The 22,347-nt window shown below is 39.5% G+C and overlaps 1 protein-coding gene across 1 annotated transcript in view; it reads right to left on the bottom strand.

Moving 5' to 3' along the window:
• Positions 1-22,347, bottom strand: part of LOC122803239 (breast cancer type 2 susceptibility protein homolog) — a 675,913-nt gene that overhangs the window by 86,900 nt on the left and 566,666 nt on the right. The window contains exon 11 of the mRNA XM_044072837.1: positions 20,013-20,269. Coding sequence (XP_043928772.1) covers positions 20,013-20,269 — 257 coding nt within the window. The remainder of the gene's footprint in view (positions 1-20,012; positions 20,270-22,347) is intronic.

Genomic DNA, 22,347 nt, shown 5'->3' with positions numbered 1-22,347 from the left:
GAACCAGGGTCTTGATGGGAACTTGGCCATGTAAGAAATGTAATATGTGTAAGTTAATTACAACAGAGAAGGAATTTATAGTACCAACTCTGAACTACACATATAGATCCACTTTATATGCTACATGCAACGCCACAAATTTGATTTATTTGGCTACTTGTACCAAATGCCAAGCATATTATGTAGGGCTAACCTCTAGGAGATTAAGGGACCGTATATACAATCATGTATATGAAATCAGGAAAATGACCCTAACTAATGCTTTAGCCAAGCATATTAACATTTATCATGACCATAGTTTTAAATTTAGAGTTTTACAAATAATAAAACCAACTATGAGGTGTGGTGACAACATGAATTTTCTAGAGAAAATTGAATTAGAATGGATCTTTAGGCTGCAGGCACATATAGAACCTGGTCTCAATACTGCAATTAGTATTAAACCTATATTAGAAGCACGTAGATAATAAAGAGTCATATAGAAACAATGAATATATTAAATAATTTTAAAGCATTATAAGGTATAATTTTCTGATAATAATTTGCTGCAGGTTAATGTTAATTGATGAATTATCTGGAATTCATTATTTACCAGGTATTATTAATTTTATTATCTTATTTCATATATGTACATTTTTAATTACTGTGAGATAATAAGTTTGACATATTATATATCTTTTCTGTATATACTGCTTCCACATTTATCCACATGCAGTTAGTGGCGATTTTGTATTAGCCATTAGCAGATATATATGTGGTTTATGAGATGTTGATATATAGAATTAATTGTATTTATTCATTTACTAATCATTTTTATATTTTATGCTATTTAAGCCACATCATTTAATATAATTAAATATATATATTTTTTACTGTAATATATATTTCTTATGTAGTTATGGTATTATATATGATGTAATATATTTTCAGAAATTTTTAAAGATTTTGCTATCTATGTTGATATTTCTTATAGCTTATAGTAATTGTTCAAGAACTGAAAGTAGAATCAATGTTCTGTCTCTCTTAATACCGAGTAGTATGACTAATTATTTAATTGAATAATGAAGTTAATTGAACCAACAGTCAGTATTTGAATTTGTATATAAGTCAAGGAGTTTTAACATTTTGTTATAACCTGATGAAACATACTTGGAGTATGTGAAAGCGCTCGTTTTAATCCAGTTTTGTTGAAATAAATAGCTTTCTACATTTTTATACATCGTGGTGGATTCTTTTGGTTTTATAAGACATCTTCAGTACCGTATCTACTTTTTGTGGTGTATGTTGCTCTGTAGCACAGTCTCTTGCTAAACCTCCACTATTACTTCTTATTAAAGTCATCAGTTTGTTTTCAGCATCACTGTGGAAATTTTTAACATTCTGCTATAGAACAGAAAATGAATTAATGAAGTAAAAGTTAAATTTTTGTATGCAAACAAGAAATATTAGACAGTAAGATAACTCGTTTGACATAGAAGTTATATAAAAATCTGATACTGCAACATCAGTTTATTTAATATAATATATATCTACTCTTGTTGGGTAGACTGATCAGCTAAAACCAAAGCAATAAAAATATACAGTGGGAAGAGTCATTCAGCCATAAAAAGTAAACATCCAAACTTGGGTTAAAAAAGGAACTCTAGTGACTTTACTGTTAATATTTGGTTTTATCCTAGTTGTGTAGTTTTAACTTCTGACAGTGATATGGAAATAAAGGTCCAAGGCCAAGTATGAAGAAAGTTATTTTACCATAAGATAGGAAGAAGACAGCAGTTTTGTTAACTTTAAAGTGAGTCAGAGAATGAGCCATTTTTTTTTGCACAGGATGGGCAGTGAGTCCAGGCGCTGCAGTTCAAATATTAGGATGACAAATCATCAATGTTTCGGCTGTTCCCGTTAGGGGTCGCCACAGTGGATCACCTGTTTCCATTTCTTCCTGTCCTCTGCATCTTGCTCTGTCACACCAACCACCTGCATGTCCTCTCTCACCACATCCATAAACCTTACCTTAGGCCTTCCTCTTTTCCTGTTACCTGGTAGCTTCAGCCTTAGCATCTTTTTCCCAATATACTCAGCATCCCTCCTCAGGACATGTCCAAACCAATGTAATCTTGCTTCTCTGGCTTTGTCTCCAAACCTTCCAACCTGGGCTGACCCGCTAGTATACTTATTCCTAATCCTGTCCAACCTTGCCACACCCAGTGCAAATCTTAACATCTTTAACTCTGCCACATCCAGCTCAAACTCCTGCCTTTTTGTCAGTGCCACTGTCTCCAACCCATATAACATAGCTGTTCTCACTACCCTCTTGTAGACCTTCCCCCTTTCACTCTTACAGGTACTAGTCTGTCACAAATCACTCCTGACACTCTTCTCCACCCACTCCATCCTGCCTGTACTCTCTTCTTCACCTCTCTTCCACACTCACCGTTACTCTGAACTACTGACCCCAAGTATTTAAACTCATCCACCTTCGCCACCTCTACTCCTTGCATCCTCACCATTCCTCTATCCTCCCTCTCATTCACACACATATATTCTGTCTTAGTCCTGCTGACCTTCATTCCTCTTTTCTCTAGAGCATATCTCCATCTCTCCAGGGTAACCTCCACCTGTTCCCTACTCTCACTACAGATCACAATGTCATCTGCAAACATCATAGTCCACGGGAACTCCTGTCTGATCTCGTCTGTCAACCTGTTCTTGCAAATAAGAAAGGGCTCAGAGCTGATCCTCTTTAATTAGGATGACAAATGCAAGGTCCATTTATTTATTTTACTGATGTCCCTATTCTTTAAATGAAACTACAGCAAGCAATTTTCACTCATCAAAGCAAATTTGACACTGTTACACATTTTATCTGAATGAACCTGCTTCATTTTTTTGTTAAACAAGGAACATATGTTAACAAAAGTTCTGCTGAGAACATCTTGGGTCTAGCTGGTTATGTACAACCTCTTTCCAGGCAGGTACCAGACTCCAATCTGTAATTCACAAACCAAACCAACATCAAGACCAGTAATGCTTCTTTATTGCGATCTGGTACCTCGGCCTTTCGCCTTCAAAGGATCACAAATACAAAGTGCAACCAACTGTTTTTATACAAAAAAATTAAGTTGATCAACACTAATTATTCTATTAACTTCATTCATTAATTTATCAATCAAATTTTAAAGTGATTACACAGTATTTTTTCTATATATAAAAATATATTAAAAATAAAATACCTTCAAGTCAAAAATGCTTTTGCTTTAAAGTCACATATACTACAAGTCAAAAATATTTCCTTACTACATACTCAAGTGCACGTGATTATTGATATAAATTACAAAATTAATTATATCAAAAAATAATAATCAACAATCATGACCTGAACATAAAAATTCACAATAGTATTAACAATCATATTATCTCATAATGCTGTGCAATATATGAATTTTAGATTTTTTCCATTAAATACTTAATTCTAAATTCAATCCATAAGGTTTTAGTGTATTGAATTTCAAAATCATCCTTGTTTCTAATTCAAGTAATTTTTGAATAAAAACTCCCCCACCTTCTGAACTAAATGGTTTACCCAAAACACAAAATTTCAGACCGTCAGGGTAACCATTATGTTTTTCCAAAAAATGCTTGGCCACAGGACTGAGTTCATTTTTGTTTCTAATATCTTTTAAATGTTCTAAGATACGAACACGAACCATTCTTTTTGTTTGTCCTATGTACCAAGTATTATTACAAGAGCAGCCTAGAATGTATACCACCCCCACTGATTTACAGTTAAACCGATATCTAGCAGAGAAAGACACACCATTAATGTTAGTTATATTACTGGCTCTTCCACAAACACTACAATGGCCACATGAATAAGTACCTACTAAAATATTCCCCCTTTCAACTTCACCTCTATTGAAGAAGTTATAATTTAATAACTCCTTCAAATTTTTCCCTCTCTTATAAGAAAAAGTTATCTGTTTGGGAAACAAACAACCTATGTTCTCATCCTCATATATTAAATACCAGTATTTTCTCACAATTTTACTTAGTTCTTTTGATAAAGGAGAATATTTTGTGACAAAAAATAATTTAGCCTCATTAGCTTGAACTTCACCATTATTTCTTTCTCTCACTAAAGAATTTTGTCTATCCTGTCTACCTTCATATTGTCTATGTTTAATGTGGTCCATAATTCCCAAGATTTTATTCTTAGATAATAACAAATGGTCTTTATTATAACCTCTCTTAATTAGTCTTGATTCAACATTCTTTAACTCATTATGTCTCTCATCAACATCACTGGTATGGTCATGAATTCTTTGAAATTCACCAAAAGGTAATGACCATATCAAATGTTCAGGGTGCATGCTCTCTGCGTGTAAGAACATATTTACAGAAGTCTCTTTCCTAAAAGGTCTATACCCTATACTTTCATGTTCATGAAATAATGTTCTATCTAGAAAGTTGATCTTGTCCCTATTGTATTCACAAGAGAAGGTTAGGCCATGATGGTTATTATTTAATGCCTCAAAAAATTCTAAAAATTCACTAATATCACCACTACATATCAATATAAGGTCATCAATAAATCACTTATAGAATACTACATTTTTTTGATAAAAAGAAGTTACATAAATATATAACTTCTTAAAGTATCCCATATACAGAATGGCATATGAGGGCGCAAAAGCAGCCCCCATAGCCGTCCCTTTTAACTGAAGAAAGAAATCATTATTAAAGCAAAAATAATTGTGAGAAAGACAAAATTCCAGCATTTGTATCAAAAAGGTAGTTCTAGGTCCGTCTCCCAACATATCCTGAACAGCTTCAAGCCCCCATCTTTTGTTGATGTTAGTGTATAATGACTTCACATATATAGTTACCCAATAATAACTGTTGTTCCATTTAACATTAGAAAGTTTATCTAATAAATCTTGAGTATTTAGGATGTGAGCTGTAACTTTAGATAGGTGACATTTTAAATGGAAGTCCAAAAAAGCATTTACATTACTAAGAAAGGAACCTCTCCCTGACACTATGGGCATACCAGGCGGCTTAGATAAACTTTTGTGCACTTTTGGTAAAGCATAGAATGTTGGTGTCCTCTTACTCTGATGTGGAAAGTATTATCATGTTTGGAAAAGGATGACAATGGAGGTGAACTCCATAACCTGCAAGTGCAAAACTTATCAGCAGCACCTATGACAACAGTGTGTACAAAAAGACAAGAAACCAGAAGAGTGATCGGGATTACCTAGCACTTCTGCATCCACAGGTCTGCAGAAGGGACCATAAATTTAACTGCAACCAATGAGCCCAGAAGGCACAATGTAGTCTGAACCTGGACTTCTGTTGCATGCTCACCCAGTTGTTGAAGGCCATGATCTTCTAGGCCCTCTCAAGGCAGGGGTGACAGACAATGTCTGCACAGTAAAGTAATCCTTTGGGCAGGAGTCAGACAGAACTTTGTCCATCTTATGAGGACCCACAGGGACTGCAACCACAACCAAGTCCCATGCAGGGGTATTTCTACAGAGTTAATGGACAGGACTATCAAAAGCTAGTCATCCAGATAAGTGAACATATGACTTTTTCTGGCAGGCTTCAGCCACAATGGTCAAAGCCTTGCTATAGACTCAATGTCAAAGAAAGCGCAGCACAGATAGCAATACTTTACACTAAAAGAAAACACTACCCAGGCAAATGGGAGGAACCCTCTGTATTGGTCTTGTACACGGACATTGAAAAAAGCATCCATCATATTTACTTTCGTCATGTAGGCATCCCTGTGTGGGTCTAAGAGCACGGGCCTCAACAAAATGAGCATCCAGAACTATATGTAATGGATGGTCTGGGTGAGGCAGCTACTATACAGAATATGACTGAATTTCAATAGGCTAACCTACACTTACATGAAGCACAAACAAGTCATATGAATGCAAATCTGCAACTGCAAACGTCTGGTGTGCTGAAGCTGCAGCTGTGCAAAACATCCGACTGTGGTGAGCAGAGGAAGCATGGCTATAAGTGGCAGTAATTTTCCCAATATATGAGCACCAAAACACAAAGAAAAACAACCACCCATAAGAGTGGTAGAGGCAGGAAGGAATGTAGAATGGCATAAGACTGCATGTGCAGTAGCACATTGGTCAACTCAGGTAACACAATGTCTGCAGCAGGGAGCCATGGTAAGAAGGTGAAGGGATGAGGACCATCCAGAGTGCACTGCAGCAAGTCACATTAACAATCAACATTTATGGCACAGGACTGTGTACTATCAGCCATGGTAGTAAGTCGCATATTAACAATCAACATTTATTGCAAAAAACTGTGTACTATCACCCATGACAACTGCCATTACAGGGTGAGGAAATGAGACGCAGCTCACAGTTACCGGGACACGTCAATGTTATTTCTACCCATATGAGCTGTAAAAGTGCCTCACTTTACCTCTGCCACACAGTGACACAATATGATTATGTAGTCCTAGTCTCAAACAGAAGTTTCAGAAACCCATATAGTCCAACATAACATGGAACTGGGAGTGCAGCCTTCTATGCCATCTCTCATGCATTTCTGGGCATGGGGCAGGTCCTTCCACCATTAGGTAATGTACTGACTAAAAAACACTGGTATGTAGAAAGGCAGCAGGCAGTGTTGATGGTGTACATCTATGAAAGTTCTAGTATGTATATATCTATTTATTTAGGTATGCATGTATGTATGACTAAGCCACTTAAAGATGTCTATTTAGGAATGCATGTATGTATGACTAAGCCACTTAAAGATGTTTTTGTTGACCTCTGAACATAACTGCACAGGTTCCTTTATGCCAGGGGCGATCTCTGTTGTTGGCAAGAATGTGAAGGAGACAAGTTCTTTCACGTCCTGCTGGGATACGAGGTACATTTTCTACTTCAGCAGCAACCTATATTTTTGCACATATCGCCATAATATTTGGCCTATATGGAACAGGCATTCTCAGAGGCCAGCTGCTGGCTATACACTCCACACTGCATTGTACTCCATCCTCTTAAAGCCCACGAGGAGGTATGTTTTATTCAAGTGGAGTTTGTATACTTTAGCTAAGCTGGACATGCATCAGTATATCCTCATACATTTGCCATATCTTGCACATAGGCAAATGCAGACATTAGCACACAGACAAGTGCACATACTTGCAAGTATCTCCTGTACACAGACTGCCTTGTACAGTGTATGCCTACTGGCAACACCACTGTGTCCATCAGAAACGTACCAGTCATAGGTTCACAGGTGTGTACTAGGCTAATGGCCCTGGGGCCTTTACAAATCTTGCCCATAGGATTACCCTGACATCGTGCCACCTGACAGTTCCCAGTGCCTCTGAGTAAAGCCACTGGAGTGATCCCTGGGATGAATTTTCTATTTCCCATTCACTCATCAAGATTTCTCTTGAAGAGGGCCAGTGAGGTGCTCTGCTTGACATGTATGGGAAGTCTGTTCCATAGCATGGGCAGTCTCTGGGTTATGAACTTGTCCCCTCAGCATGTTCTGTTGATTGTGATGATGAGGTTGAGGTCTCTGGAGCGTGTGGTGTGGAGGGATTGTAATTTCTTTAGATGCAGCATTTCTAACAGAGCTGGGTCATACATGGCTTTGTAAGTCAAGCAGAGATCGCCTCTAAGTAGGCAATATGAGACAGAGACTAGGAAGTTTTTTTAGTCTGTCCATATAGGGCAAATGTTTAAGGCCTAGGATCCTCTTTGTGAGGTACTTTTGTGGCCTCTCCAGTTGTTGCAGGTGTTTAGTGAGGTACATGCTAAATGGGGCATTGTACTCAATGATTGGCCTAATAAGGGAAGAGTAAGGGAAGAGTAGAGGGAAACAATGACCTCTTTCTTCCTAGATGCAAAACCCTCAGTAATGAGATGTGCCACGTAGAAGGACTTTCTGACCACAGTGGCAATGTAGTGATCAAAAGCGAGGTTGCTGTCAACCTGTGTTCCCAGATCTCTTGTAATGCCTTCTGTGTTCAGTGGACTTCCATCGATGTGGTAATTCATGGGAACTGGGTTTTTCCCAAAGGGGACGACGACACATTTCTTGGCATTGAGCTTAAGGCCATGGTTCTGATACCAGTCATTGGTCTCAGTGAGGCCCTTCTGTAGGATGTCAGCATCACTCGGGGAGTTAATAATAGCTCCCAACTTGCAATCATCTGCAAACTTTGTCCAGCCAGAGTCCTTTCGTGTTGGCCTGGACTTCAGAGAAGTAGATACCAAACAGGAGAGGACCCAGGACAGAACCCTGTGGGACTTCACTTGTGACTGGTCGTCAGTCTGACTTGGAGTCAGCTACTTTCACACTATGGGTTCGACCTGTGAGCCAGTTTACAACCCACCTACTGATATAGGAGTTGATGCCTAGCTTAGTGAGTTTTTCTATGACTCCTGAGTGGGGAATGGTGTCAAAGGCCTTGGCTAGATCAAGGTAGGCTGTATGAACCACCTTGCCTTCATCCACAGCTCTGTTGACTGACTCAAAGAAGTTGACCAAGTTGAGCAGGCATGATCTACCCTTCACAAAACCAAACTGTATGGGATCCAGAGTTTGGAGATTCCCTATATCCTTGTTTATTAGTTTCATGATGATGCGTTCCATACTTTTGCATATCAGGCTAATGAGGAGATAGTTCCCAGGGTCTGCAGTTGCTCCTCCTTTGTGGAGAGGGATGACTGTAGCAGTGCGCCATTTGGTAGGGACAAAGCCTGAGGTGAGGCTGTGATTGAACAGGGCACACAGGTGAGGTGCCAGTTCACTCTGTAGTTCATGTAGAACACAGCCAGGGATATTGTCAGGTCCCATAAAAGCTGTATTCTTGGCCTTGGACAGTGCTGTTTTAACCTGTGCAGCAGTAAATCTGGGTGCCTGGCAATCCATTCATCCACTAGAGGGAGTTACAAGTCATGTGGGTTCTGCTCCATCACCTGGATCATTAAGACTGACTGCATGCCTCCCAGTGTTATGCACTTCATAGCGAAGGACCCATGACGTAGAGGACATCTTCAATGGTGATACTACACAGGCTACTTATGATTGTGTGTGCTGGTAGTCATGCCTTCCTCTATCACCTCCTGATCAGCTGATGCAGCAATCTTTGCTGTGGTAGCTGCAGCTACCATTCCCTGCTCGCCTTTGCTGTGTGCCATTGTATAATAACTTCTGGTGCGTCTCGCAATATGCTGACTTCCTCCTATACACAACAAATTTATTTTTACCGCATGCACAGGGTGGGGGAATGGCGGAGTCTTGTTAATTTTCACCAGCTCTTCCCAAAGGCTTGATCTGTACAATGGCACATCTGTTGCAAGCTGCAGTCCACTCATGGCATTAATAGCCCCCAATATGCAGCATGAGTTTGTCCTTTCTTGTGCCACCATATCAGTCAAGCTATCAATACTTACTGGGGTGCAGTCCTCCTCATCCTCTGCTCAGGAGCTTGTCTGCTTCTTTTTGACCTCTATTTTGGTTGTTCTGTTGTCCTTTTAAATTCTCCAGTGATTCTGACTGTTTATTTTGGCTGTACTACCTTTCATTCCCTGCCATTTGCACAGACATCACTGTCCTGCTCTTTAGTACTGTTGACTTCCAAGGAACTTAATTTTTGTTGCAGGCACCATTCACACTTGCAGTTTTCTCGGCAGCACCATGTTTGAGCAGAACATGTTGAAATGTAAGGAAATCACTTGAAAATCTTTCATCGAGACCACAAACGGGTGACGGTAAATCCCCTGACCAGCTTCCAAAAATGACACAAGCACTACAGCTCGACTAAGAATGGAGTCTGGGCCTGGCTCAAACGCTGATATGACACAGATCAATCTACTAGGGTAACTGTTTCTGGGAAAGAAAATATGAATTAACAGATGTGGCTGACAGTACCCTTATGTAGAACCTAGTGACAGTTCTCCAAAATGAGGTTAACTTGGTGTGCCTCTTGCATATCTGAAGATGCAGAGTGATTTATTATGTACTGAAACACCAAGATGTCCAGCAGTTATTGAAGTGTACTAAAGCTCTGAGCTGTTAGTGAGCCACTTCCTGTACTCACAGTACAGTGTCCAATTCCTTCCACTTCTATTTGCCTACTGTGTAACTGAAGACTCAACCATTCAGAGCTTCCAACTGAAAAGGGATACCTGCGCCCAGTGGCCTTACCCAGTCAACAAATGTGTAAACTAAAAAAAGAATTATGTAATGCTTCACTGTTCATTTTTATTAGACAACAAGGAGGCAGTTTCCTCCTTGAGTCTTGACTAGCCTTTGAAGAGGAGGAGTCAGAAGTGGAAGGACAACGAAGGCCTTCCATCTAGGTCAAGCTCCACTTTCTCTGCAGGAAATAATTTATCTTGATTTAAGGGGGAGGGGGGGGGTTGCTGAACTGTATTCCTCTCAAAAAAGGGCAACCAGGATCATGCTTCAGAGCTCAACTTTCAAGCTGGAAAATCTCGGCCATTCATCCTGTGAAGGCACAAAACTTAGTATGTGACACTAGCTGCAGCACCTACATAACTAAAGACACAGTGAGTTACATGTTAGCCCAGTAAGGATGTCAGAGAGTCTTACCCAGACCCTTCCAGAAGGTCCTCTAGCTTACTCAGAGGCTCCCTTACCAGATAAAATTGAAGGATGGGACAAATTACATGAACATCTGAGATCTCAAGTTTAAACAAGACACACAAGTAAACTCTTGCCACATCTGTCCAAAGCTTTAGAGTACCTTGACAAATGGCAAAGTGTGATTTCTGGGACCTATGCTGGATCAGAGAGATCATTTAAGATTGGGCACTAGGATGCTTGGTCATTTGCTCTCTCTATTCTGGTGGGGGGAGGGGGATTACAGAAAGCATGTGCCATTCTGCTGACTGTGCAGTCAGGGTGTCTTAGACTGTTAAGATGGAATCTTTAGTGATTAGCTTCCCAGAAGGGAATACCCAAGGCTGTTCAGATCTTTTCCACAGAAACTCCAAAATGCACTGATTTAAAGAAAAAGGGGGCTCAAACACAATGTACTGTGTGCATTATGAGCTTAAGAGCTTCTCTAAAAGAGAAAGGATCCATGGAGAAGTGGATTCATGATCACTATCTGTCTCAGACAATGATTACAGGGTCCTCAGACTTCTAACAGCAAAACTGCAAGAGAGACCATTACCTCCATAACCTGTGAGGATAAACTCACATTTGGCATCACAAGAAGGTAAGCAACAGATGTGCTCTGGATATCAAAGGACAAGGAGCCAGAATAATGATAGCATATCATCCAAAGGTAGCATGCACTGGAGGGAGGCCTGCAACTGATGAGGCAGAGACTTCGGGCTGTACTCCCCCCCCCCCATAGGGTGTGATCCTGCACCCCTGACTCAACTTCCCATCAGATACCTACTTGATGACAAACCCCTAAAATATTAGCCTTGGTACAAAATTATGTCACCTCCTCTACCAGAAACTGCTGACCCAGGTTGGCCTAGTGCGTGAGAAGGTCTAACCTAGAAAGGGAATCCTTGGTCATGAGTACCACCTATTTGTGAAGAGGTCACTAAAGAGAGACTTCATCTTACAATCAGGTTGGTTGACCTGAGGCTCGCACTGATCAACTGCAGGCACGGAGTTGCAAAAAACTTTGGGAGGTGCCTCATGTGGGAGCTGGAGGATGCATCTCCTCCAGTGCCTCTGTCCTTTCTTTCAACAGATAACAGGTATGGGCTTGAACCATAACTTGTAAAGTGTAATCTCAATAAATATAGGGACTAAGGTGAGATGGCAGGGGGGTGGGGCAGATTAACAACAGACTTATTTGAAAGGTAGGCCTTGACCTGTTCTCCACATCTGTCCTTGCTATGTCTGAGGCTGTGAAGAGGTCCACCCCTGCCAGTCCTACTGAAAGAATATCTCGACACCTTTTTTGGTCACAGAGAAGGCCTAAAATTTCTACAAGTAGTACGTCTGTGTGGTAGAATTAACAGTTGATACTTGCTGCACTTATGTCATGCTCTTCCCCACAAATAATGAAGACAATGTCAGTAAAGGTCTTGGCTGGTAATTTCACACACACACACAGATGCAGGATTTCACACATGACAGCAAGATTCATGAGTTGACTTATGAGTGGCTAAAAATAAAATGTTTGCCTGGGGATTTGTGAGATTATATCGGTACCAGCAGGTTGCGTCCTTGTGTGCACAGAGTATAAGCATATGAACATTCTTGAAAGTTGGGCCACCTGAGTGTTTTTTTGATTCTTGCAGAATTCTCATTGATTTCCAATGTACTCTCGATTCTTCTGGTCAACTCTCGTGCTCCCTTCCTTCTCTCCAACATTTTCTGTTGAAATACTGGAAATGTTTCACAGGTGCAGTCTTCTCTGTGGTCTTTATTACCAGAGGTGTGAAAAGCCTAATCTCTTCCTGTTTCACAGCTCAGTTTTTGTTAGACAAACTTTTGTATTTTCTCCTTAGCATGCACTACATCAAAAAATGTTTTTGTCCCTCCAGGGAAGAATACCTTGAAGATAACCGGATATAGCAGTTTGAATTTCACACCTGCATCTCGGCATTATTTGAACAGAGGGATGAATTTACTTCTTTTTTGCCTGGTGTACAATGAGTAATCATTCTTCACAAACACTCTGCTGTCACCTACTTTTAGTATTTTGTCCTTCTGCCACAGTTTTGACAAAATCAATTTTTTCTGCTGGTAGTATTGCAGCCTTACTATTACAGGTCTAGGTTGCTTTCTTATCGCATACACACAATGTGCCCGTTCAACTAAAATCCTGCTCTGGAATACCAGTCCAACTGCTTATTTGTGCTTTCATGAATTTAATGCAGTCTGCTCCTTCCAGCTTCTCTGGTATAGCTGAAAATCTCAAGTTTTCCCTACATGCTCCATCCTCTTAATTCTATTATTTTTTGAAACTGCTCTTCCTGAGCAGTCTCCTATTCAGGCAACATTTTCTTCATTTGGACCTCTGACTTTTGCAGCTAAATCATCTCATCTGAATATCTGTTTAAAGCTTCTTCCAGCCTTTTGTTGTTTGTGTTAATATACGCTATCAGTGTTTTGTTTATTTTAACAAGGTCTGCATGCAGTTGTCGTGTATCATCCTGTAGGTTATTGGAAGTCATATCTGAAAGTTGTAGCTGCAGAACTCTCCGTAGTCAGCGTTTCTTCCTCACTTTTTGTAGCGGATTTTTTTCCAGGTCTTCTATATTTCTTTATTCTCGGCATCCAGCCTGTGTACTTACTAGGCAGTTACTGAAATTCACCCATAAACACAAGGCTGCTGGCCTTCTCTGCTACGTTTCTGATTTCACACCGTGAGAACTAAAAATAAGCTGTTACTCAGTGTGCAGCCATCTTGGAACCACCCTTGCAGAATTCTCACTGGTGAAAAAAAAATAATAGGAAGGTACTCAATGTTAGTTCACATACATTTTTGTTTTAACACCTTTCTTAAATTATGACTTAAGACACAGGCAAGCATACATTAATATAAAAGAAAAAACATACTAACATGTTTCCAATTACATACATTATACATCAACTATCAATCCAACATTACATGAATTGCTCATTTCCTGCTTTCCCTTAAACCTCTCTCCGCCTGTTGAATTCTATTCTGCATGTATTGTTCTTGCAATTTCCATTTACTTCTGTGTAATTCTGCCCCTTCCCTTTTCTAAAAATCCTACTTCCAGTTCTTTTATCTCTGTTACACCATTCAATGCTTAAAATACAACTGGTTTAGGTTTAGATTTTCATTTCCATTTTCTAGTAATTACTCCTTTGGCCGGCACCAGAATGAAACTTTACAAGGCCTGACTACGTCTGGGCAATTCAGATCCCATGTCCCAGCTTAAAATAATCATTTCCTTAGTTAAACCCATTTGTTCACTTACAGATAGTAATGTCTTTCGGCTTTTCCTGGTTAGGGGTTGCCACAGCGGAACTCCGGTCCGCTACTGATTGGCAGTGGATTTTTACAGTGCCGAGTTGCCAGCCCAACACCCAACCTTCAAAGAAGGCACACCCATTCACGCACCCACCTACCTACATGTCTTTAAACATCACTTTACCACGGGGAGGACATGCAGACTCCACACAGAAGGCGCGCTCCAGCCAAGAACTGAACGGGAGAACCACTTGCTGTGAGATGAAGAGTACTCTAAATTTTTAAAGTCTGCCAACTCATTACACTCCCAAAACATGTGCTCTCAGTTACCTGTTTCTTGCCCATCACACTTCCAACATTTGCCATCAATAGGAGAAAAAAATATTCTTTAGAGACTTCTTCAGGTACAAAAATACCTATGCGAAAACTTAAAGCAAAAATCCTAAAATCTTGTCGATTTTTGTATATTTAGGAGCCATACACAAGTCCTCCATTATTTCCTTATGAATTGCTTATCCAATCTCTCTCTTCCCAATCTTTTCTAACCTCCTCTGATTGATTCCTGTAGTTATTGTGCAATATTTTATATGTCCTACTAATTATCCTTTTTTTTTAAATCTCAGCTTCTGTTTTAGATTCAAATAAAAACTATACCTGGGCTGGTCTTTTTCCTTATGACTCCCCTATCTCTTTATTTTTGCCTGCACTCTGATATCATTCCCTGACAGGGAAGCAATCTCTCTAACCTACAGTCAAAATGTCTTCATGACCTCTTCCCATTCTCTTATCTTTCCTTCTCCAGTTATTTGTTCCCATTACTTTGGTTCCATTGCCAGTTTTTTCCAGCAAATTCCAGCCCCCTCTTGCCTACTTTTCTCTATCCCTAATTGTAGTCATCCCTATCGGCAAAAATCTCCTTTCTCTATTTTTGATGGTGGCTTAGTTCTTAGAATATTTTCTGCTACTTTATGAATATAACATTCTGTATGGCTGTTATTCTCCTTAAGGCTCTGCATCCAAAATCCTACTCTCGCCTTATTTCTTGAAGCCCCCCCCCCCCGCTTTACCATCATCCACTTTGGCTATGAATTACAGCTTTTTTCCTGCGTTATGTTTATGAGCCTTAACTGTGTTAGTCTATAATATCCTTTCAAATCAGGTAATCCTAAACCACCTTGTTCAATTTGGAAGGATCTTATCCCACTTGACATTTGCCTCTTTTCTCTTCCAGATAAAATCCTTCAACTCTTTATAAATTACTGACCACAACTTCTCCTCTGGTTGATAAAACATATGCCTAACCTGTATATAAAACTACAGGAAATAAAACATTTTCACTGCTTGTAGCTTGCTATACAGATCCAAAAACAAGAGCTTCCAGTTTCTCGGTGATTGCATTATCTTTTATTTAGTCTCTTTCCATGCATTCTTAGCTGGCATAACAGAATCCTAAGTACTACATTGTACTGTGTCCCAATAACTAGGGGTTTTGCTGAACCAATTCATACGTGGGTATATAGTTTACAGCTATAGCCTTTGTTTTAGCTTCATTAATTTTATATCTCAAAAATACTTGAAACTATCTTATAATGTTCCACAACAAAGAGATGTCCTTTTCTGGTTTTAACAGGTTGTTGTTGTTTGTCTTTCAGCTTTTTCCCGGTAAGGGGTCACCACAGCGGAACTCTGGTCCGCTAATGGTTGGCAGTAGATTTTTATGAAACGCCGAGGTGCCAGCTTGAAGCCCAACCTTCAACGAAGGCATGCCCATTTACGCACGCACGTCTTTCGAACGTTACCCAACCGTGGGGAGGACATGCAGACATCAGGTACAAAATAATATTGTCTGCAAATAAAGCTAACTTTTTATATTACCATTCCAATTATATCCTTGGACTTCGGAGTCCTTTATTTTCTTTGCCAATGGCTCCACATATACCATAAATAAATGGAAAGAGGACACCCCTGCCTGGTTGCTCTGGTCAGGCATAACTTATCAGAGAAAAACCCTTCTACTTTAATTTTTGCCTTCAGTCCCACATACATCCTCCTAATTAACTTTATTATTGTATCATGGAATGCAGATGCCTCCATTGCCCTAGTCCTAAAATCCCACCTTAATTCAAATGCTTTCTCTGCATCAAGACTGACCGAGAGCATCAGCATTTTCTTACATTCTGTTTCCCTCTGGATCATTATTTATTGTTCTTTTAATGTTGACAAATATTTGCCTCCCTTCCACAAAAATAACAATGATCCATATCTTAACAATTTTGGCAAAACATTTATCATTCTTTAAGCTATTATGGACATGAAAACTGTATATAGTTTAGAACTGAAATGCGCCTATATGAAGCTGGGGCTGAAGGATCTTTACCATCTTTAGGTATTACAGACACCACAGCTTTCTTCCAGGATATTGGTGCTTCCTCTCCTTTTAATATACTGTTAAACAAAGCCCGCCATATCTTTATCGCTTTCTTCCCTCCTAGCTTCTAGCCTTCCACAGGAATACCATCTATCCTGGAGACTTTCCTGCAGATTGATTATGCATCACCTTTTTTTTTTTTATCTCTTCCTATCTTAACTGCTAATTGCTGAGCCTCATCTACCTAACACTGGCACAATGAAGTCTTCAATAAATGTTTCCATTTGTGCTGCTACTTGATTTCCGTATTTCTCTGCTTTATACAAGTTTTCATAAAATTTCTAAAATATCTCTAATGCCTTTACAGGATCTGTAGTTATTTTTCTTGTTACAGGCTTGATAAGGTTGGCAACAAGCCCTTCTATTTTCTGTTGCCCAAGTCATTGTACTAAAATGTATTTGTGCTCTGGAGTTAACAGTTACTAAACAGCAATCTTTCTAAACTCATGCACATTATCCAGATACTCCCTTATTTTCTTTTAGCACTCTACAGCTTGTGCCTCTTCTTGTTCCGTGAGATTCCCCTTATTCTACAATACTTTAACCTAATTCTTATTACTTATTAACCATATATTTTTTTCTTTTTATTTCTAACTTACTTTTAAAATCCATTTGCATTTTATCCCACTCACTAGCTCTAACTTCTGATGACATTTTTATCTTCCGTAATAACTCTCAAATAATTACCACTACCCATTCCTTAAATTCCTCTCTTCTTAACAGGTAGGTGGGGAAGTGCCAGTGTCTCATTTTTTACATTATTACCCTGCATGTGCATCTAAGTTGTTACTGGTGCATGATTTGAAATAGTTATTGTATGTGTGTTGAAGCTTTCAATTAAATACACATGTTCCTCGGAAATATGACATCTACTTCAGTTACTGTACCTTGGGAAATATGTAAATTCTCTCAGAGTTCCTATTACAGAATTCACATCTTCCATACCAAGTACTTTCATAAATGTCTTCACAAATCTGCCCTGTTTTGTTAGCTTTCCCTTCTAGGGAATACAGACACATCCTCATTGTTCAAGCCAAGTTCTAATCCCCACCTATAAGTAGCATCCCATGCTGAAAGTTGATTATTTCTCCCAAAGGTGTCTTAAGCTCCATATTAGCAGTTTTAGGTGAACGGACCCATACATGCCAGCATAATCTTCCTCCTTTGCCAGTACCCCCTTACTACCACAAATCCCCCATTCTATCACTATTGGCGCTCCCCTAGCAGTTAGTGTAAGCACTCCCATTTTCCTTTATCTCTAATATTCTGCTAAATATCCATCTTGAAATTCTTTTTTTTTATCAAATTCCCATAGTAACTTTTTTCCAAACCAGTCTCCTTTAGCATTGCTATTTGCACTCTTCATTTCTTAACATAATTCAATACTCTTCCCTTTTTGTTCATAGGTTGGTACTAGGCTATCAGCCCTAGGGCCTATACAAGCCTAGCCATAACAATTCCCTGGCTATTTCTTCCCACATTACTTACTTTCCTGGACCCCTGTCTAGCAGGGCGACTGACGTGATCCCTGGGGTGAATTTCCTTTCTCCCATCCAATCATCAAGGTTCCTCTTGAAGAGGTCCAAAGAGGCACTCTGCTTGACAAGTATGGGCAATCTATTCCAGAGTCTGGGGAGTCTCTGGGTCAGGAACCTATCCCTCCAGCATGTTTTGTTTATTGTGATGACAAGGTTTAGATCCCTGGAGCGTGTAGCTCTAAGGGATTGGGATTTCTTTAAGTGTAGCATGTCCAACAGCTCTGGGTTTGACATGGCCTTGTATGTTAAGCAGAGATCGCCTCTGAGTAGACGATATGCGACAGAGTATAGCTGGAGTTTTTTAAGGCGGTCAGCGTAGGGCATCTGCTTTAGGCCTGTGATTCTTTTAGTGAGGTATTTCTGAGGCCTTTCCAGTTGTTGCAGATGTCTTGAGAGGTAGATACCAAATGGGGCGTTGTATTCTAAAATGGGTCTACAGTTGAGGCCATTCATATTTCAAAATAATATGTACAATTTAGCCATTATGATACATTATACACACTGATTATACAGTGGATATAAAAAGTGTGCACACCACGGTTAAAATACCAGATTTTTGTCATATAAAATAATGAGATTGCAATAAATCATTTCAAAACCTTTTCCACCTTTAATGTGACCTATAACCTGTACAATTCAATTGAAAAACAAATATGTTAGGGGAAAAAATATAAAAAATAAAAAATGTACAATAAGCTGGTTGCATAAGTGTGCACACCCTTAAACTAATACTTTGTTGATGCACCTTTTGATTTAATTGCAGCATTCAGTCTTCTTGGGTAGGAGTCTATCAGCATGGCACATCTTGACTTGGCAATATTTGCCCACTCTTCCTTATAAAAGTGATCCAAGTCTGTCAGATTGCGAGGGCATCTCTTGTACACAGCCCTCTTTCAGGTCACCCCACAGATTTTCTATTGGATTTAGGTCTGGGCTCTGGCTGGGCCATTCCAAAACTTAAATTTTCTTCTGGTGAATCCATTCTTTTGTTGATTTGGATGTATGCTTGGGGTCATTGTCGTGTTGAAAAGTGAAATTCCTCTTCATCTTTCTAGCAGACGCCTGAAGGTTTTGGGTCAAAAGCGACTGGTATTTTGAACTGTTCATAATTCCCTCCACCTTGAATAAAGCCCCAGTTCCAGATGAAGAAAAGCAACCCCAAAGCATGATACTGCCACCACCACGCTTCACTGTGGGGATGGTGTTCTTTTGGTGATGCAAAGTATTCTTTTTGCACCAAAGGTATCTTTTGGAATTGTGGCTAAAAAGTTCAACCTTGGTCTCAACTTCCTACATGCTTTTGGGAGACTATGTATTGTTTTGCAAATTTTAGCCGGACCTGGATGTTTTTCTATGTAAGAAAAGGCTTCTGTCTGGCAACCCTACCCCATAGGCCAGACATATGGAGAATATGGGAGATTGTTGTCACATGTAGTACACAACCAGTACTTGCCAGAAATTCCTGCAGCTCCTTCAGTGTTGCTGTAGGCCTTTTGGCAGCCTCCCTGACCAGTTTTCGTCTGGTCTTTTCATCAATTTTAGGGGGACATCCAGTTCTTTGCAAAGTCACTGTTGTCCCATATTTTCTCCACTTTTTGATGACCGTCTTCAATGTGTTCCATGGTATATCCAATGCTGTGGAAATTTTTGTACCCCTCTTTTTGTGGTGAGGCAAGTCCCCCTGCACCCACAATGTGGGTTCCGAGCCCCCAACCCCTGATGTTGTATAAACCAACTCCACAGTTCACAAACACAGAGAAGGAAGAAATCTTCTTAAAGTAAGGAATCCGTGCCAGTGCACACAAACTGCACAGGCAGTCATTTCCTATGGAAAGCAGTGACTAGTGGGCTTAACTCTGTTGCTTTGTGCTCTGGAAGTTGGTTCTTCAGTCAATTTTTTTTTAATTCAAGGACAGTACAGCACTGACCTGTCTACCTTATGTCACCTCATGGAGAGGATTTCATGCTAGAAGAGGGTCATAAGCTACTCAAGCACTAAACAAATACTTAAACAACCTTTCTTCATTTCAGTGGATACACAAAATATATTTAGTCTTAGATTACTGTGTATTCTTTTTATATTTATTTTACATGTTTAAAGATTGCATTTTACCTGTATAACGTTCCTCAAAGTAGTACAAGTTTCCTTAAGGTGCCCTTCTTTTGGGTTTATAGAAAATGAAGATAGTTCTCCAGCATACAAGGTTGGAATTACCGATTTGCAATCAGATCTCCACTGCAGATTACATGCAGCAATTACTGAAAATGGCTTAATGACATCTTCAAGAGCAAGGTGGGTAAGGCCTGTCCAAAATCGTACAGCCAACAGATCCTGGCCTTCATCACAGAGGTAAACTACTGGAGCAGCACCTATACAGAATAAGTACATTTAAGAACACACAAAAAAAAAATAATGTAAACATTTATTATTTTGTATTTCCAGTGAAAAAATTGTTCTATTTATCTAACTAAATCTGTTGTGAGCTGTCACAATGACCTTTACTTTATTAATAAGTGGACTCTGTGGACTTCCTGTAACAAGTATAATACCCCACAATGCAAAATAAAAAAAAAGCAAACAAAAAAAAAAACTTTGCTTTCAGTCCTATGCACATGGATTTACAGCTAAGGCATTGTTTATGTGTGTGGGTGTGTGTGTGTGTGTGGGGGGGGGGGGTTCACTCTCCTGCAATCCCCATAACTCCTCCAAATTCACATACTCACCTAAAGTTCGTGGACAGGGAAATAGATATGGCAACCACAGCCTTAATATTTATTCAGTCATTCTCAACAACAATCTTGTAATTCCAGGGGTGGCAATTATGGTCCTTAGAATTAAAACAAATACTTGAATTTGTAACTTAAGCTAATACCCACAGTAGGGAGGATAAACAAAAACAAAAAAAGGAACTGGATGATGTACATAATAAAAACTGGACCAATCCATTCTGTGAATTTCCTTATAGTAAAATTCTCAGATCAAACCAGACTTCAGCTTCCAGTATTTAAAGGTCCATTAAGTGCTTATGCTTTCTTCATTCATGTATATGCTCTATCACCCCTTCCATGGTTCCACCTTTTCTTTCTAACCTTCTGTCATTATCCCGTATTAATAAACAGGATGGATTTCCTAAAATATGCTGCCTTCCAGTGGCTTCATGACACACCTTTTGGGAATATGAAGGCATCCTGTCAGGTCCTTCTGTATTTATTTTTAAAGAAAGCATAATATTGGGTCAGATTAAAAAAAAAAAACAATTGTTGCAGCACTGTGAAGACTTTCAATAGTGGTGTCCTGATTCTACCAATCACCTCATGCAGACAAATAACTAAATGAATAACAGGGCAGGGACAGCCTAGCACTATATGACATACCATCTAAGAATGCTGCCCAGCAAAGTTTAGATTTGCCAGTGGCTGATAATAGCATTCTGTAACATTCTATCCTAATGAATGACTATTCATAGCATATCCTGATACTGGCAGAGTTCATCTGATACTGTCCAAGGGCAAGAAACATATAGAATGGTCAGACAGAAACAGAAAACAGTTATAGAAGAATGACAACTGATTAAGGGGTGCCTCTCAACATTACAACTCTCCAGTACAGTATCATGCAGTTATGGGAATGGGAAAGGGGAAAAGGATAGAAGCATGATGGGATACCGTGTGAAAACCAATGTAAACTTCTTGGTTACTACATAGAGTATACTGGAAACTGCAGAGAACTTTGCCTCCATTTTGTAACAGTAAAGGATATACTGGGAGAAAGTGGCTTCTTGAAGTGCAGTACAGGTTCACAATTTGGTTGAATAACCTTTTGTGGAGAACTGCAAGGAAGGTCAACACAGCTAAATAGGAGTACCAAAGAAAACAATGGACAAAATATTTTATCTGTTTTTGGACTTGTGCGATACAGATCTCATGACAGACATGGCCAAAGCAGAGTGCTTTAAGGACATGGCTGCAACCAGTGGCTTTCTAACTGGTAGATACTGCACTTGCTGTCGTATTGCACAACCCTTTTATCATCATTGCGGGTAATGAAATAAACAGGGTGGTGTAGTGGTACATACAGGACAAGCCAGGTTTTCCTTCAGGTTCTGGAATACACACAGCTTGGATGGTGGTGCATACAAGTGCAGGCCAGGCTTTCCAGCAGAGATCCATCAAATTATACTTACCTCACACTGGAGCACACAAAGTCAGGTGATTCTTTTGATATGGGATAACCTCATAAGCTTAGGGTAGCATCTTACTCGAAAAGCAGTTTGTTTTGAAATCTGACTGAGAATGCTCAGTCTCCTCTCAGCATTCTTCCCTTTCTTCCTCAAGCCTTGGATCAGCACTGCTGCCCATTTATTAGGTGCACTCACCTACTGCCTTTATGGAAATAAAGTGAATGGGCAACAAAATCCATCAGAAAGATTATCAGCTTTTGTATACTT

This window comes from Protopterus annectens, chromosome 5.part1 (genome assembly GCF_019279795.1).
Source record: "Protopterus annectens isolate FY-2018-M chromosome 5.part1, PAN1.0, whole genome shotgun sequence".
Classification (NCBI taxonomy): Eukaryota; Metazoa; Chordata; order Ceratodontiformes; family Protopteridae; genus Protopterus; species Protopterus annectens.
This window is presented reverse-complemented; position numbering and strand designations above follow the sequence as displayed.